This window comes from Lolium rigidum, chromosome 4 (genome assembly GCF_022539505.1).
Source record: "Lolium rigidum isolate FL_2022 chromosome 4, APGP_CSIRO_Lrig_0.1, whole genome shotgun sequence".
NCBI classification, from domain to species: Eukaryota; Viridiplantae; Streptophyta; class Magnoliopsida; order Poales; family Poaceae; genus Lolium; species Lolium rigidum.
Genome location: NC_061511.1, coordinates 206,128,369 through 206,146,143, shown reverse-complemented (window position 1 = coordinate 206,146,143; position 17,775 = coordinate 206,128,369). Strand labels below are relative to the sequence as shown.

Here is a 17,775-nt window from a genome sequence, read left to right as displayed (position 1 = left end):
ATATTTAATATTTAGTGAGTTGGAGATATCACCGTCCTCTTAATCATTCTAACATACTCCTTCGTTATTTTTTTTTCTTCTGAATTTAAGTTTTTTCTCTAAATTTATCCTTCTTCGTCAAGTTTGTTCTGACACGGTTTATACTTGAACAGTAATACTACTGTGTGGTTCTAAATATTTATCATAAGTTTAATGAATAAGGCACATTTTATAGCTTATATCTAAATATGCAATAAATATTTAGGTGTGGCTATTTCTAAGTCGACTGAGAACTAATTTCGTTCTCAGTTAGATGTTGTCATCGAATCTCACAATTCATATTACAACCGATAGCATGAATCACGAAGCAAATCCAACAATATAGGACTTAACTAAGCACCAACTTAGTTCAAATCCCTAACTATTTAGGTACAAGACTACACGGAAGTAATAGATAAATCATCTCAAATATAGGATTAAAAAATTGTGCACGTGCTAGCTGCCCGTGGCCGTGTCGCCGTGCGCTCTGCTTGTTCCATCCTCTTTTTTTTGTTTGACAGAGCTCGTTCCATCCTTGGGACACGTTCATAATGGGTGACCTTCTCACGTTTCTCATCGATCTAAATAATATCTCACGGAATAGAACCAACACGTGGCACAACGAGAACATGAACGAACCATCATTATTGGAGGTCCATCTGCATTTTCTAGTCCGAAAGTACATCGATCCCCATGTGCTGGGAAAGAACAAAGTTTGTCTCGCCACTACTACTACTCCTGTGTGTATAAGTTCAATGATTAATTGCATTGCAAAACGTTATGTTATACAGTAGTATATTTTTATCAAATTTTTCGACATGTTATTAGCACAAACTATCTCACAACTGTGCATTGGTTTTTGGAGAGTACGTTAAATGCGTGCTATAATTTTATAGAAGAAGAATTCTTTTTGCAAGATTTGACAGTATGGCCGGAGCGGCGCGTGGGGAGGTTACTGTATGGAGGATGGCAACCCTCCGACGTTTCGGTGGTGGAGGTTGGTACCTAGGGCGGCGACCTTGGATTTGGCGGTGGCGGCACTCCTCCTAGAGAGGCTGGCCATCTCCCTCGGCCTCGTCGTCAATTCCTTCGATGGTGGTGGAGGCCATGGTGGCGTTGCACTTAATGGGATGGATGTCTCTCGCGCAAAGTACAGTCTCTAGATGAAACCCTAGATTCTCAGATTAGTCGATGGTTGGTGGTCTCAGCGTCATACCCTCCACGGAGGCATCGTCTAGGAGCTTCTTTGTTGCGTTCGATTCTCCTCGCTTGTCCGGGCAGCTACGGGAGAAACCCCAGATCTAGGTCTCTCGGATCGGGGGATGGCGGCATGCGGCGTCGTTGTCCCTCATGTGGGCATCATTTTAGGAGTTGATGCTACCTGGAGGGGCTTCTGGCGGAGCGGTTTGCATCTACCTTGTCGAAGTTGTCGAGTCTCGGTGGCGTGGTGCAGCGGGGTCTCGGTGATGGATGCGGCTTGATGGACTCACGCAGGGTGGTAGCGTCGTCTGGCGCCGTGACAGCATCGATGGCAGGTCTGGCTATGTCAATGCATTGATCTTTCCTAAAGATGGGTCGGCGAAAGGTGGTGGCAATGACTTCTCGAGTGTAGGTGTTGTGACATGAGGCCTTGACAGGGTCACCCCTTTCATCAACGTTGTAGGTGTTGTGACATCTGGTGTTAGTTAGGTGTCTTTAGTTTGATCTTTCTATTTTTCTTATAAGGTTTCGTTGAATAATTTTAGTATAAAAAAAGTTGTGCGCATCATTTCGTTGGAGAAGCTGTAAATATCCAAAAATACGATCTTTTATCTATATCCAAAAAGTACTAGCTATATCTGTATCTATATTTATATCTAAATCTATATAGATATCGATATCGATATCTACATCAAAATTAAAACCAAAAGATATATATTTATATCTGTATCTAAATCTAAATCTAAATCTAAAGATATATATATGTTATATCTAATAATAAAGGGTGTATACACGTGCCTCCATTTTTTTTTGAGAACAAGAGAGTATTTTTTTCAACAAATAAAACCAAAAGAGTACTACCAAAGAAATGTTGTTGGCAAAAGCGTGTCCCATGAACAACAACCCTAGCCATGGCCCACGCTTGCGCCCACAGAACCACCACACCACGCACGGCCTGCCTATATAGACGACGACGCCACCTCTATCTCCCTCTCTCTACCTCCATCCTGCCGCGTACTTCCTCCCATCCCCCTCTGCTCCTCCCCTCCAATCGCCCCCGCACGCGAGCGATCGCCTCGCCTCGCCGCCATGAGCCTCGCGGCGGCGGCGGTGGCAGTGGAGCCGCCCGCGTTCGGGCCCGTCGAGATGGGAGCGGTCGAGTCGCCGCCGGCCGCGCCTGCGCCGCCGGAGCCGAGCCGCGGCGTGCACGGCGACGTCGAAGCCGCGGAGGACGGCGGCGCCGAGGCGTCGGAGCGGCGGGCGTCGCGGTTCCGCCGGATCTGCGTCTACTGCGGCAGCGCCAAGGGCCGCAAGGCCAGCTACCAGGACGCCGCCGTCGAGCTCGGCAAGGAGCTGGTAAGATCACAAACCCACCTCACCCGCCCGCTTGCTTCATCCCGCAGCTCGCCGCCGTCACACCCCCGGGGTTTTTTCCGTCGCCCGCCTCGTCCCCGGGAGGGAGGGTTTAGGTTCTATGATTACTCCCTTACCGACAAAAAGGGCCGCCTTTCCCGTCCATTTCCTCGCCGATTCGGTCCTTCCCGTTCTTGTCTTGGACCGGGGATTGATCAATCTGGTGGGGGCGCCCGAACTCGATTCTGTGAATGGCGACGAGCCTTCAATGATAGAGGCTGGGGTTCGCTAGTCCGGTACACGCGCGCCGCGGTGACCATGGGCAGCCGCCGTAGAGTTCTTGCATGATCACGTGGCTACCGCGCGCCAGAACAGGACGACGCTCATGGCGTCTTCCGCCTTGCCGGAACTGCCTTCCTCTGCAATCGTCTGTTGCCCAAAGGCGGGGCAAGGCCTTGCCATTTCTCCACCCTTGTCAATTTCCCTCTAGCTAGCTTGGCATCATACCCATCATCACACCGTGACCTCACTTGCTTGCCGAAATGCACAAACAATCGCCATGCTTGCTTGCTTGCCCAGACGCACAAACATTTTGTCTTGCCTGCATGCGCCGAAAAATTCAATGCCGCTACCACACTTGAACAAACAAACAGACTGGAATTTTCTGTGACTGCGTGTACTACACTAGTCTGTGTGCCTGACTGCTTCGTTCTGTTGTGCAGGTGGAGAGGGGCATAGACCTGGTCTACGGGGGCGGCTCCATCGGCCTCATGGGGCTCGTCTCCCACGCCGTCCACGACGGAGGCCGACATGTGATTGGGTATGTGAGCATCACCACCCCCATCCCCTATCCATCGCCATCTCTGCCTGCATTGTCTCCCTACATGCTTGGTGCTTTTATGGTGTTCTTTGATCTGGGAGTCTGGGTGCTTTGCTCCCAGCCCCAGGCTCCCAGTCCCAGCACAGCAGCTCAGCTGCTCCAAAAATGGCAGCCTTCGGGCTGCTGGGGGTCTGGGCTCCATTGCATGCCAGTTGGAGCAAGGGGGGCCGGGCAGCCCATGCCGGTCGCGTTCGTTTTTTCACGGAAATGGAAGCTACTTTTCGTGTCCTTCTCGAAAGAGTAGTTGTTTCCATGCCTGCAATGGCCACCAGGGGCAGGCACTCCTCAGCCCAGCTGCTGCAAGCTGTGCAAGGCAGTACTAGTGTTATTGCAATTTAGTTTATCTTTTTGATATCAAACTTATTGCTGCAGTAGTTGTATTATTGTGCATTTATACTTGGAAGTACTCCTACATTGTCTAGTTCTTGAAAGGCCTGCTTCTGGCTGGATAGCTGTAGCTCTCTCTCTCTAGGCTTGCCAGTTTCTTTTCATGGGGAAAGACCAACTTGCTGTTGCTACAGTGCTAGTTTGACTGCTTTAGACTGGAATTAATGTGGCTCTTTTGGTTCCCTTTTTTTCCATCCAGGATCATCCCCAAGTCACTCATGCCCAGAGAGGTGAGTCAAACACTCCAATTCTAGTTTCTGGAATCTTGACTGGGTGTGCAAAGATTTTTTTAAAATTCTCCATACAGTATGATGCATTACTATATGAATTTGATATAGCTTCGTTTTTTTCCATGTTGCTTGGCATTATAATTTAATTTAATTTTTTGTGAAAACTGTGATTTATACAACTAGCAATTACATATGGAATTTGCACTGATCTGGTAACAGTTAAGGAATGTACATTATAACCTTTTTAGCCAGATAACCAATATTTTTTAATGAATTTGATATCTGGAAAAAAAATGATTATGATGCCACATGGTAGTATTTTTTCCTTCTAGGTTGACAAAATGTATAAAAGTTATTGTTAGTACAACTAGTAACACCATATGGACTTTGCACTATTCTTGCAACGGTTCAAAACACTACAGTAACTTGTAATCTTCTTAAGCAGATATTCATCTTTGTTACATGGATTGGCAATTTTCACCTTCTTATTTTCAACATCTTCAAGATGGCATGCACTTAGTCTAGGCGTTGGCAGCTAAACTTGTTAATCATGACAAACTGAATAGATTACTACTGTTGAATAGTCATTTTTATATATGGAATTATCTGAGGATGCAGCTTATACTGTTGGATGCTTGTTGCTTAGTTACTGTCCCTAATTCATACTCTTGTTCTCCAGGTAACTGGGGACCCTGTAGGGGAAGTTAGAGCTGTTTCTGGCATGCATGAGAGAAAGGCGGAAATGGCTCGCTATGCTGATGCTTTTATTGCTTTACCGGGTATAGTCCATTTTACTACAAGTGAGAGAAATCTGAGTATAATCATATTTTGTGGTGCAGCGCTTGATAATCTCACTGTATTGATAGGTGGCTATGGAACCTTGGAGGAGTTGCTTGAAGTTATCACGTGGGCACAATTAGGAATACATAAGAAGCCGGTAAACACTATCTTGTACTTGTTCCTTGTGCTTTTTCACACAAAAACTATACAATCCCAATCATCTAGAAATGGCATGTTTGTCTGTATATTGTTTGTCAACCCACTTCATTTTAGTAGGTATGAACACATTCTTTGTTTATTATCATGTCGTTAGGGCCGTTATGATCTGATGCTACCTCCTCTGTTCACATTTGAGCACGATCTTCACCCACATGGCGATAGATTATTGTAAACATGGTTTAGTCAAAGGAGGTGTCTGCATCACTGCCTTAGAATATTGCTGGAACTGAAGGGCATGCAATCGGCATTCTCGACTTTATTATTCGCATCTAGTAAGATAATCCCCCACACTATATGAATATTCCTGTACTGCTATCAGGATCAATGTTTGGGGATATGAAAAAGGCAGTGTGTGTCGTATGTGCAAGAAAATGTCTCTATGATGAATAATTGCTAAGTAATATGAAAAGCTGAATGCTTCAGGGGATACATAGAACAGTCAATTCTGCATCCATCTTCTGTACCTCCTGTCACTATTATTGGATCTGCCGGCCTGTCGAATTGCTATTTATTTGCCTGTTGATATCAGATACGATTCTGCGGGTGCGAGTGGATCACTCAGTAATCAACGTTGTTGAATCATGATCTACATTTTTGTTTATCACTATACTTATTCGTGGTGCCTGTTGCACAACTGAATACCAGGTCGGTCTGCTGAACGTTGACGGGTTCTACGACCCTCTGCTGTCATTTATCGACTTGGCCGTCAGTGAAGGCTTCATCACTGAGGAGGCGAGACAGATCATCATCTCAGCTCCGACAGTCAAGGAACTAGTGATGAAGCTGGAGGTCAGATCCCAACTCTGTATTACTTATCAGTTGAACACGACTCTGAAACTGGAGCTTCCTTTTCTCAATCCAATGGAAGCTGGCTGCATATTGTAGTTCATAGTATGACAGACTTCATTTATATAACCTAAAACCTATAACAGAATCCATGTGCCCGTTTGCAGGATTATGTCCCTGAGTATAACATCGGCTTGGTCTGGGAGGACCAGACCCAGAAGCCAGGCAACAACCTGGTCCCAGAGCTGGAGACCGCGATCACTTCGACCTGATCTACCATCTATATAGGACCAACATGCGCCGTGATAACAGTGCAGAAAATATTTGTAAGTCCTAACCAACCAAAGGGTAACAAGTTGCAGACTAGTTTGGGTGTTTTGTTTTGTTAGCGCTGATCTCTCATACGCTGTCACCGTGGATGATTGTTTCGGGTGGCAGCCATGATTAATTTAGTGGTAACTTCAACTTGTATGGATGGGCAAGCAGCAAGCCTGTAGATCTTGCCGTGATCCTGGCATAACTATATATAAATACATAGTTTATCATGGCCTTCTTTTTGTGTGCTTGTGCTGATTTCTGGTAATCTTGTTTCGTGTTGCTGTTCCGAACAACAGTTTCCGAACATCTCTCTCCAGCTGGGATGTGATCCGGCATCCAGGTCGAGCAACTCTAAATCACGCTGGAACCATATTTTTCTGGCCGATTTACGGGTTCGGGTTGAAAATGGCGGAGAACAGAGACTGAACTTGCTGCCCGGCCCGAAAAACTTTTTCAGGGACCCGAAAAATTTCACACGCGACCCCTACTAATACAGACTGATGGGCGGTTTATAGGCCCAAAAATGAACGGATTTCTCCAGCGCCGCCGTCCGTACAACCGCCTCCAGCTGCCGATTTTTGGTTGATTTGCTAAAATTATGCATCGCCGGTCAAACATCCGGTCAAACATCATGTCAGCTCGCTCCAATTTCAACCATGTCTATGTCAATTTCCAGCGAATCCTGCTACCTAGATGGTGTCCTTGTCGAGGAGATCGACGGAGCGACGAAATTCGCAGGCGTACAGATCGCGCGAGGCCAAGCTACCGATCGATTCGCAGCAACGGCGCGCTGAAACGGCAGCTGGAGGCAGCTAGCTGGTGCGCGTGGCTCTGCGCATGGACGAGCTAGCACATCGTGCCTGTGCGCGTGTATGAGGGCTTATTAGCAGATGCTTATGTGATTTGCTGATTGCGCTTGGGCACGGGCCAGCTGCTTGTGCTTTGCAGCTTATGCCTGTACTAGCTGCTAATGCTTTGCTACTTCGGCGGCGGCCACGTGGGAGATTTAGGCAGCGGGGCAGATACTTCTCGTGAAGAAGATGACTACTTTTCCAATATTCCGTTTTTTAGTTTTAGTTTACATGGTCTGTTTCACGTCAGCCGTTTTGCGACCTATAAACATGTTTTTTTTTTTTTTTGAGGTAAGAACACATATATTATAATAGCAGCAGGCCGCCTCATTAAAAACCTTCCAGTCCCCTCAGGTACCCTGGTAAGGAAAAGAGTGCGTAAGAAACCTGCAGCCTAGTGATTACAAAGTGTCCTTACAAACTAAGGCACACCCTAGCCCTTACAATCGTTTGTGATCAACTCCAACGCACATGCTGGGGCTGAATCACGTAAAGAACCACTAGAACCAGACTTGCCTAATTGCGCTAATACATGAGCTACCTTATTACACTCACGGGCTACTTTCTGGATTCTAATATCTGGGTGAAACCTTAGAAGTTCTTGGATCTCTCGATAGATACACCAAAGTGATGATCTATCAACTGATTTCGCCGCAATAGCCGTCACCACCCTAATACAATCAGTTTCGATAATAGCTGGCCAACATCGCATGTCAATAATCTTTTTCAGGCTTTCTAGACATGCAGTAGCTTCCGATTGTTCCGCACTAGCACATCCTGTGAGATGGTGCCAAGCAGAGAGTTTAACATTGCCTGTGCAATCTCGCACGATCATACCCCAGCCTGCATTTTTATTTGCCCAGTCCCAGCCACCATCAACATTTACCTTAGTGCACCCAGCATTAGGTGGTCGCCAATCCGACTTAGTGGAAGAGAGGTCCGAAACGACGGGATCCATTCGAAACAGCTTTTCCTTTCCTTTTGAATCAGTCTGCTTTGAGGCCGCAAGCTTGAAAGTCTCGGCATAATTTTGCAAAAACGGCACAGATGCTGAAATAGGGGCTTTTCCGTCCCCATGAACTATGTTATTTCTGTGATGCCAAACCCGCCAAAAAAGGAACAGTAGCAATGGTTTCGTTTCAGCTGGTACGTTTGTGAGCAACTGCAAAAACCACTCTTCCCCCGTACGAATAAAATCCCGCTCTGGTGGCAGTGCCCAAACCTGCCTTAATTGATCACGTAAGGCTCTTGCTGGAGTACAAAGAACCAACGCATGATGTGCATCTTCAGAAGCAGCACCACACACGGTGCATGTCGCAGGAACTGTTATTAATCGCCGATGAACATTTTCCATGACCGCCAAAGTATTTGTCGCTGCTTTCCACGCAAACACACGGATCTTTGGGGGAACAGCTGCCTTCCATACCATGTCCCAGATAGTCCGGTCACCTGACGGGGATGAACTCGACTGCCCCGTACTCAACCTCTGTTATCACCAGAATTTGACCGAGTCAGAGGGGGGCCGCGATCAAGATGGACGTGAAGATTGTACATGGAAGAAATACGTGGATCGGCCTTTTATACCAAGTTGGGCTAAACTGCCCATGTATCTGTAACATATTAGATCGCATCTTAGTTTAGAAGTTAGAAGTTTACCCGTGCACGGTTTGGTGCACGCCCACATTAGAAAGTCCCCTGGACTATAAATATGTACCTAGGGTTTATGGAATAAACAACAACCAACGTTCAACACAAACCAATCTCGGCGCATCGCCAACTCCTTCGTCTCGAGGGTTCCTCCGGTAAGCATCATGCTGCCTAGATCGCATCTCGCGATCTAGGCAGCACAAGCCTGCCTAGTTGTTCATGCGTTGCTCGTATCGAAGCCTTTTTGATGGCGAGCAACGTAGTTATCGTAGACGCGTTAGGGTTAGCATCGTTCTTAGCATCATATGCTCGCGTAGTGCAACCCTTGCGCGTCTAGCCGTCCTTGTGCCTCATCATGGGTGCAGGGGCGGCACCCCGCTTGATCTTTATTTAGTAGATCTGATCCGTTATGGTCGCTCCTTGATTCATCAAGGATTAGTTTAATATCTCGCAATAGTTAGGCCTTACAAAGGGTTGGAGGATCCAGCGGCATGCGGGGTGTAGTTTGCTGCCCCTAGACAGGACGTTCCGAGGATCAACCTAGTGTTGGTTTTTAGGCCTTGTCTAGGGCTGGCTTACGTTTACCGTGCGTGAGCGCGAGGCCCAATCGTGAGTAGGATGATCCGATTATGCGGTGAAAACCCTAGATCGTCGTAGATCTCATATGCTTTATCTTGATCAAGCGGGACCACCATATGTTCGGCCACCTTGGACGAATCATGGGTGGATCGGCTCCATGAGCCGATTCACAGGACAACCTGAGAGCCGATCGAGGCTCGTATTTAACGTGTACGTGTGTGCCCTGCAGGAAACTAAGCGAGGCATCATCCACACCTTCCCGACCGGGTATAGGTCGGGTGGCACGCCCTTGCGACCCGCATCGGCGCGCGACCGAGAGGCTTTGCGGGCCGTCGCTCTGAGGGACTGGGGCCAGCCGCAGCCCTAGTCATTCCCGGCTCTACGGTGTTGGCCAGTCGCTGCCCGCCGGTGGGTTTCTGACGTCAACACATTCTGGCACGCCCGGTGGGACACATCTTCAACGACAACCATCTCGCCATCCACATCAGAGATGGCGAAAAGCACCCCGGTCGAGTACGAGGATCGGAATGGCAAAGTCAGGGCCCTCCGTGAAGCCGACCTCATCGGCTCTTCCCACGACGCCCGCTCCCATGGCGTCAACACGGTCGATCTCAGCCACTCCAGAAGGGAACCAGGGTTCTCTTTCGATGCCAATATGGCAGGGTTCGTGATTCGCCATGACGCAGACAAAGCAGAGAGCAGCCACGCTCGTGGCAAAGAGAAGGACGAGGCCGTTCCACGTGACCGGCCCCTAGACGACGATAAACGGTACCTGGCCGAGGAGGAGGTGAGAGGCATGCGGTATCCACGCTCATTATCCGTGCGTCTCCTCAGCAATTACGATCAGCCATACGACCGACGCCACCGCTACGGCGGAGGCGGTCAAAGAGATCATCGGTCTGATGCAGACGGGAGGTATCGTCGGAACAACGACGGGTATGAACGGCGCGCCAGGGGGAGGTCAGAAGAGCAATACAACATGGACGAGCACTGGAACTGTCCCTTCTTCAGACACTGCTGGGATTCAGGTATGAGCCGATTACCAACAATCGGCAACTGCCCAAGATGCACACAACAAAGGGGAAGGACGAACCGAGTTGCAGTGTTCAAACGTCTAGGACCCCTCCCACCTCAGAGCAAACGGACTGAGTCGTCTCAAGAAGAAAACTTCGAGGAGTCGGGTAGAGAAGAAGATAGGTACCGCCAACCAAGGCGGTGCCCTGATGGACTCAGCCAGTCTCGGGAGCGTCGGGTGCAGCGGCCGCGAAGTTTGGAAGAGGCCGAGGCACAGTACTTATACATGTTGAGGATATCACGGCCCGATCTGGCCACGAAAATCCAACGAATGGTGGAGACAAAGGCGCGCCCACCAAAGAAAGTGTGGCGCCTCAAACAGGCTGAAGCCGATGCACGAGCATCAACTGATGCCGGTGCAGACGCGTCGGTAGACACAGACGTGGCCCAGGAATGGACAACATATGAACAGCGCCATCCAGAATCGTACCAGGACAAGTGCAGGCGCGTCACCCTGATCGAGAAGGACGAAGATGAAGGCCCAGCAAGAGATCAGGAGTTTACCAATGTTGAGTGGACCCGGGGGGCAAAACCCGTGTCCTGCAAGGGGGCAAAGCAGCCAGGACCAGCAAAGGGATTCGACTTCGACTTGAGCAAAACGGGGCAAATTTTTGATTGGCTCCTGAAGGAAAAACAGTTGAAGTTACCCGACGGCCACAGGATCCCCACGTTACAAGAAATTACCGGCCAACCATACTGCAAATGGCATGACACGTTCACCCATGCCACCAACGACTGCGAAGCCTTGCGCGGACAGATTCAGGTGGCAATAGGACAAGGCCGGTTACTCTTCGACCAGTTCGCCAGGAAAGTTGATACGCAGCCGGCTCCGGAGGTCAACATGGTCAATCTCAGCAACTGCTTAAATCGCGAGCGAGATGGCTCATCCGATGCCAATGGAGCAGGGCCCGAAGATCGCCATCACGAGGATGAGCCCGAGAGCAGTCGCTCCCGCGAGAAAGGCGAAAAGGAGGCCGATCCACACGATCGGCCCAAAATGATGGCAAGCGTTGACCTAGAAGGCGATGGAAAGCTGGGGTATGGGTTTACATCGGCTGACGGGCCAGAAGAGATTAAGGAAGTCAAGAAAGAGATCAAGAAGTTGTTGGACGCCGGGTTCATCAGGCCATGCAGGCACGCTGAAAGGATTTTCAATGTAATACCTGTGGAGAAAAAGGATGGCCGGTGGCGCGTTTCCGTAGATTTTCGAAATCTCAACATTCTGTGAATAGTCGGATCGACCACTGCAAGGTGAGACGATTCCAGCAATCGGCTACGATTACTCGCACCACCCTTGTGTACTGATGTGCTATTTCGCATGGGTGAGTGGCGAGAAAATCTTGAATTGGCTGGAAAGCCGATATCTTCAATCACGTGAAGGATTCGGCTCGGGGGGCATATACACGGAGAAGGTACAAAGCCACCAAGGATGTACCCAGGGAGAGCCGATTCATGAATTGATCGGCTAATAAACCGACGAAATCGCAAAAAACAGAAATTTTTGAGCACAGCCGATGCACGGCCATCGACTCAAGAGAGCAACCGACGGTCATCCGGCTAGATTGGACTCATTTCCACCAGAGGTTGCCCCATTAGTCTGAAGGTTCTCTGTTGTTGACGGTCGAGTTGGTCGGGATCGGTTGATGCTACACCGCAGCTGAGAGGTGGATAGTGGCCCGATTCTACCGATCCACTTTCATGCTCACCTTGGTCAAAGGCTCGGGGGGCAGCTGACCGTGGAGGTTTCTTTGCACTGGAGGATCCTTTGCTATCAAAAGCCGATTTATTTTTGGAATCGGCTCGCGCTGGTGTCACTAAAGTATATCAGTTCCCACATCAATTGGGAGACAAGCCTGGAGCTCCGATTGAGGGCACTTGCTCGAGATCAAATCATCAGCCTGCGCAGAGCCGATGCGCAGCTATCGGCTCTAGTACGAGCACTCAAAGTTGCCTCATTACCGGTTTGGCAAGGCCGAAGACGTGGCATCCCAAAACAGCCTATTGTTCCTTAAGTCAGGGGTGATCGCCTAAAGTAGTGGCTGACAATGGGAGAAGGGAGATCGGCTTATTAAAAATCGATTGAGTTGTCAATCGGCTAAGTTAGCATAAAAAAGAATCAGTGAAATCAAGGTGGGGAATTTTCCATTGATAACTAGATTTCTTACAAGGGAGGAACCGATTGCTTAAGAAGAGAAGAACAAAAGGAGGGGCCACTACTGCCAGACCTACACTAGTAGATCCTAATCTACGGGCCGTCACTGCCTTCATCATCATCCCCGGAGTTCCCATCGGCGCTGCTGCCGACGGGCTCCTCGTCGCTGCTCCCGAAGCCCTTTGCGGGGGCTTCATCATCTTCTTCGTCATCGCTGTCGTCGTCGTCCCACCACATGCGGAGGCGCTTCGCTGGTGGGTAGCCCTCGAGGGAGTCGTCGTCGTCTTCTTCCTCCTCTTCCTCCTCGTCGGAGGAGAAGCCCCCTTCACAGGGGAAGAGGTCGTCGTCACTTGTTGCTTCCAGCTCTCCGTCAAGAAGGAACCGAAGGTCTTCTTCCCCGTCGGTGAGGGGTTCGTCGTCTTCCGACTCTTTGGAGAAGTCCGGTCCCGCGCGTCCCAATATTCTGGGGCGCGGGCCTCGTAGATGGCCATCAGATCGACCTCCTGCTCGAGCTCGCTGGAGAAGGAGGACTGGAGGGACAGGCCAGAGGAAGCAGTGGAAGAGGAAGAATCCATGGGACTAATGAGGTTTTTTTTTGGGTTTGCCGATGGCTACTGTGGAGCAAGGGGGTGAAGAAAGGAATTATGGGGAGTGGCCAAATTAAAGGGGCGAAGCAATTTAATGCCCAAGCAGTTTCCGAGGACGTGGTGCCAGAACCGTCAAATCGCGCAGAGAAGGCGAGGAGGCAAGACGTCATCATGAAGTATACTGCGACAGTTCTGCTCTGCCATGACATGACCCGACGGAAAAAGCGTAATGATTTTGGAAATGTCATTTCCAAAACCAGGGGGGCATGTGTTATCACCAGAATTTGACCGAGTCAGAGGGGGGCCGCGATCAAGATGGACGTGAAGATTGTACATGGAAGAAATACGTGGATCGGCCTTTTATACCAAGTTGGGCTAAACTGCCCATGTATCTGTAACATATTAGATCGCATCTTAGTTTAGAAGTTAGAAGTTTACCCGTGCACGGTTTGGTGCACGCCCACATTAGAAAGTCCCCTGGACTATAAATATGTACCTAGGGTTTATGGAATAAACAACAACCAACGTTCAACACAAACCAATCTCGGCGCATCGCCAACTCCTTCGTCTCGAGGGTTCCTCCGGTAAGCATCATGCTGCCTAGATCGCATCTCGCGATCTAGGCAGCACAAGCCTGCCTAGTTGTTCATGCGTTGCTCGTATCGAAGCCTTTTGATGGCGAGCAACGTAGTTATCGTAGACGCGTTAGGGTTAGCATCGTTCTTAGCATCATATGCTCGCGTAGTGCAACCCTTGCGCGTCTAGCCGTCCTTGTGCCTCATCATGGGTGCGGGGCGGCACCCCGCTTGATCTTTATTTAGTAGATCTGATCCGTTATGGTCGCTCCTTGATTCATCAAGGATTAGTTTAATATCCGCAATAGTTAGGCCTTACAAAGGGTTGGAGGATCCAGCGGCATGCGGGGTGTAGTTTGCTGCCCCTAGACAGGACGTTCCGAGGATCAACCTAGTGTTGGTTTTTAGGCCTTGTCTAGGGCTGGCTTACGTTTACCGTGCGTGAGCGCGAGGCCCAATCGTGAGTAGGATGATCCGATTATGCGGTGAAAACCCTAGATCGTCGTAGATCTCATATGCTTTATCTTGATCAAGCAGGACCACCATATGTTCGGCCACCTTGGACGAATCATGGGTGGATCGGCTCCATGAGCCGATTCACAAGACAACCTCGAGAGCCGATCGAGGCTCGTATTTAACGTGTACGTGTGTGCCCTGCGAGAAACTAAGCGAGGCATCATCCACACCTTCCCGACCGGGTATAGGTCAGGTGGCACGCCCTTGCGACCCGCATCGGCGCGCGACCAGGAGGCTTTGCGGGCCGTCGCTCTGAGGGACTGGGGCCAGCCGCAGCCCTAGTCATTCCCGGCTCTACGGTGTTGGCCAGTCGCTGCCCGCCGGTGGGTTTCTGACGTCAACAACCTCTCAACAGATGGTGCTAGGCCGAGTCGATAAGCCGAACGGACCGTGAACATGCCATTGTCCTCACAATTCCATGCGACAAAATCATCAGTGGCTCTAGCTGGAAGCTTTAAAGCCAATACCGCTTCAGCATCATGATGAAAGAAGATTTTCCTTATAGTCACCTCATCCCATGTACGAGTAGCTGGATTAATCAGATCAGACACCCATCTGAGGCGTGAGTGCTCACGCATGCCTGATATCTTCAAAGAGTCAGAACGTGGAACCCAACTATCCCTCCATATACGAACTTGCGAGCCCGAACCAATCCTCCAGATAGCTCCTTGCTTCACCAATTCTAACCCATGCATCACGCCTTGCCATGACTGTGATGTATTCTGCACAAAAGCCGTGTCCAACAAGTTGCCATTTGGATAGTATTTAGCCCTCAACAGTCGCGCACAAAGACTATCCGGTTCCTGAATAAGCCTCCACGCTTGGCGGGCCAACAAAGCTTGGTTGAACACCCTCAGATCACGAAAGCCTATACCCCCTTGCGATTTGGGTCGTGTCATTTTATCCCATGACATCCAATGCATTCTCCGACGATCATGTTCATCGCCCCACCAGAAGTTACGAATCACTTGACTAAGATCATCAACAAGCCCCGCAGGAAATCTAAAAATACCCATAGCGTATGTTGGCAAGGATTGCAACACCGCTTTTACCAGGATTTCTTTTGCTGCCCCTGTCATATATTTCTCCACCCAATCGCTAGCTCTTTTTATGAACTTTGATTTTAAAGGCTGAAATTTCCCCTTCTTCATGCGCCCTTCCGGTACAGGTAATCCTAAGTATTTTTCCTCAAAAGCCACAGTTTCATACCGTAGGATGTCCTGTATCTCCGCTTGCACATTATCTTGGCATCTATTTCCATACAAGATCGAGCATTTGCCTAAGCTCACAAGTTGCCCAGTGCCTCTTTCATACTGATCAAGAATTGACTTCACGACAGTAGCTTGTTGTGTCGTTCCCTCGAAAAACATAAGGCAATCATCCGCAAATAATAAATGTGAAATTCCTGGAGCTCGGCGACAGATTTTTAATTCATGTAAACCACCACTTTCCACTTGCTGTTTGATCAGATTAGATAGACCATCTGTTGTGGGTATACTTTATGGGTATATCGACGACATGGCCTAGATCCGGTAAGCCCGGGTGGCCCACAGACGGTGATGGTGGCATGGGGCCCATCGGGCGGCCCAGTTGCTGTTGATCAAGAAGGATGAAGTCCAGTCCAGGAACTTGGGGCCGGATCCTAACCGACCTACGAGGGAGGCCGGATCCGTGGAAGCCCATAAAGTATCCGGATCCAGTACAGCCATAAGGAAGGCGGATCCTTGACGTACACGGCAAGATATTGTACCGTAGTTAGGCAACTTGTATTCCGGCTAGGACTCTCCATGTAAACCCTAGATCCGGGCGCCTTTATAAGCCGGATCCTGGGAGCCCTAGAGGCACAACCAAAACCATTGTAACAACGCGCAAGCGCCCAGATAATTCCAGACAAGCAGCAGTAGGCCCTGTCATCGTGCAGGTGTTCCGAAGCTGGGTAACTCGCGTACCACCGTCCCGTGTGCACTCCGCCCTATGGCCCCTACTTCTTCTCCCCCTCGTGAGGATCCCCCCTCCGAGGTATTGTCGATTAGGCAACGACAGTTGGCGCCCACCGTGGGGCCTGAGGCGTCTGGAGGCCGGAACCGGGAGGGCTCCGCCATGGGAAGCTACGATGACTCGATCGCTGTGGGGCGCGTACTTTACGCCGGGAATTTTCCGATCGTCCCTCCGGACGAATTCTGGATTCCGGCTAGGTCAAACCCCGTCAAGCTCTCCATCGTCCCAATCGGCGGCATCCACATCTTCATCGGCGAAACCGTCGATTCCGACGGAAACGCACTGGTAAGTAACGCTGACGCGTCCGCCGCTGAGCTGGACGCCGTCGCGAAGATCCGATCTGAGTCGCAGGAGCTTCTTAAGGAAGATTCCGCCTTAGATCAGGAAAAATCAAAACCCACCCAATCCGCCCCTGAGCAGGAGAAAACGGTGGAAGACCAATGCAGATCCGCCTGGGTCTCCCAGGTGTTAGAGAAGCAAAGGTGTCACTTCGTGCACTTCTTGGCCCATACCGCAGGAGACGCCCTCCACCAGGAGGAGGCCGATCCTTTGCAGGTTGAGGAACCCGGAAACAACGTCGCTCCGGAACTGCCAGGAGCAGTCGGAGATAGCGACGCTCCGGGACAAGAGGAGGCCGGAAACCCTGAGGAATCTATCCTCGGAAACTTGAGCCCAGATTCCGATGATGCCTCCTCAATAGGCACAGAAGAATACAATCGTTTGACGAAGGAGCTCGCAATCGGGGAAGAAGATGACGCCGCTTCATCCATGAATACAGAGGAATTCAACCGCAAGCTCGAGGAACTCGGAGGCGGTGAGCAAGCTGAAGTGGAATCCGCCCAGCCGATGCAGGTTCTTGCAACCGTGGCACCACTGGATCAGCCGGACACGGAAGACGAAGCCTCCAACTCCAGTCCAGGATCATCCAACGTGCCGCCTCCCTTGGGACCGCAACCGCACAGGGGTGTCCTGTCTCCAGAAGAGATAGTCGAGCAAGCACGCATGGATCTAGTCGCGCAGTCTGATATTCTCAACAAGCCAATAACTCCAGAAGAGGCTGCAGACCCGGAGGCCTTGGAAGCCAAACGGCAGGAGATGCTGGCAACAGCTCAGAAGTTCGCCAGAACTGCAGCCGCAATGGCGGAGGAAAGAACCTTAGCTGCAAATTTTGTGGACTACTCCCTAAAGAAGGATCGCAAAGTCGACGAGATGATGGCTACAGCCACAGGACTCCGAAAGGAGTGGCAGAAAAGGTTAGATTCTTTGCAGGCGGAGGCTGATAGAATCGCTCGCGAAGCCATCCCTCCCCGCAGGATTACCTTCGCAACACCCACAGATCAGCAGCCGCTCGCAACTCCAAAGGATAACATGAAGAAGGCTGCAGAGCTCCTAAAAAAGAAGGACGAGGAGATTGACATCAACTACGTCCGGAAGCTCGTTGCTTCAGCAATGCAGCAACAGAGCAAGGCGGACACTTCGCGCGAGTTAGCATCCAATCCGGAACAATGCATATCCACCGCGCAGAAGGACGCCATACCAAGTCAACATCGTGATGACGAGTCGCGCACCGGATCTACGGAGCGCAGGCGGAAAGTCAGGGATCATCCAAATCCAATCCCGATACC

General features: G+C 50.0%; 1 protein-coding gene across 1 annotated transcript; it reads left to right on the top strand.

Moving 5' to 3' along the window:
- The first annotated feature begins 2,307 nt into the window (after positions 1–2,307).
- Positions 2,308–6,149, top strand: LOC124648096 (cytokinin riboside 5'-monophosphate phosphoribohydrolase LOG-like). Its single transcript, XM_047187915.1, has 7 exons — positions 2,308–2,574; positions 3,294–3,391; positions 4,038–4,068; positions 4,748–4,847; positions 4,935–5,005; positions 5,713–5,856; positions 6,021–6,149. The coding sequence occupies exons 1-7, from the start codon at positions 2,308–2,310 to the stop codon at positions 6,123–6,125; spliced, it is 816 nt and encodes a 271-aa protein (XP_047043871.1). The 3' UTR covers positions 6,126–6,149.
- Positions 6,150–17,775: the final 11,626 nt, after the last annotated feature.

Excerpts from the sequence above, each read along its gene's own strand:
- LOC124648096 (XM_047187915.1), top strand. The coding sequence starts at position 2,308 with ATGAGCCTCGCGGCGGCGGCGGTGGCAGTGGAGCCGCCCGCGTTCGGG. Across the intron at positions 3,392-4,037 it reads GGAGGCCGACATGTGATTGG|GATCATCCCCAAGTCACTCA; the intron begins GTATGTGAGCAT and ends TTTTCCATCCAG. Across the intron at positions 5,857-6,020 it reads AACTAGTGATGAAGCTGGAG|GATTATGTCCCTGAGTATAA; the intron begins GTCAGATCCCAA and ends GCCCGTTTGCAG.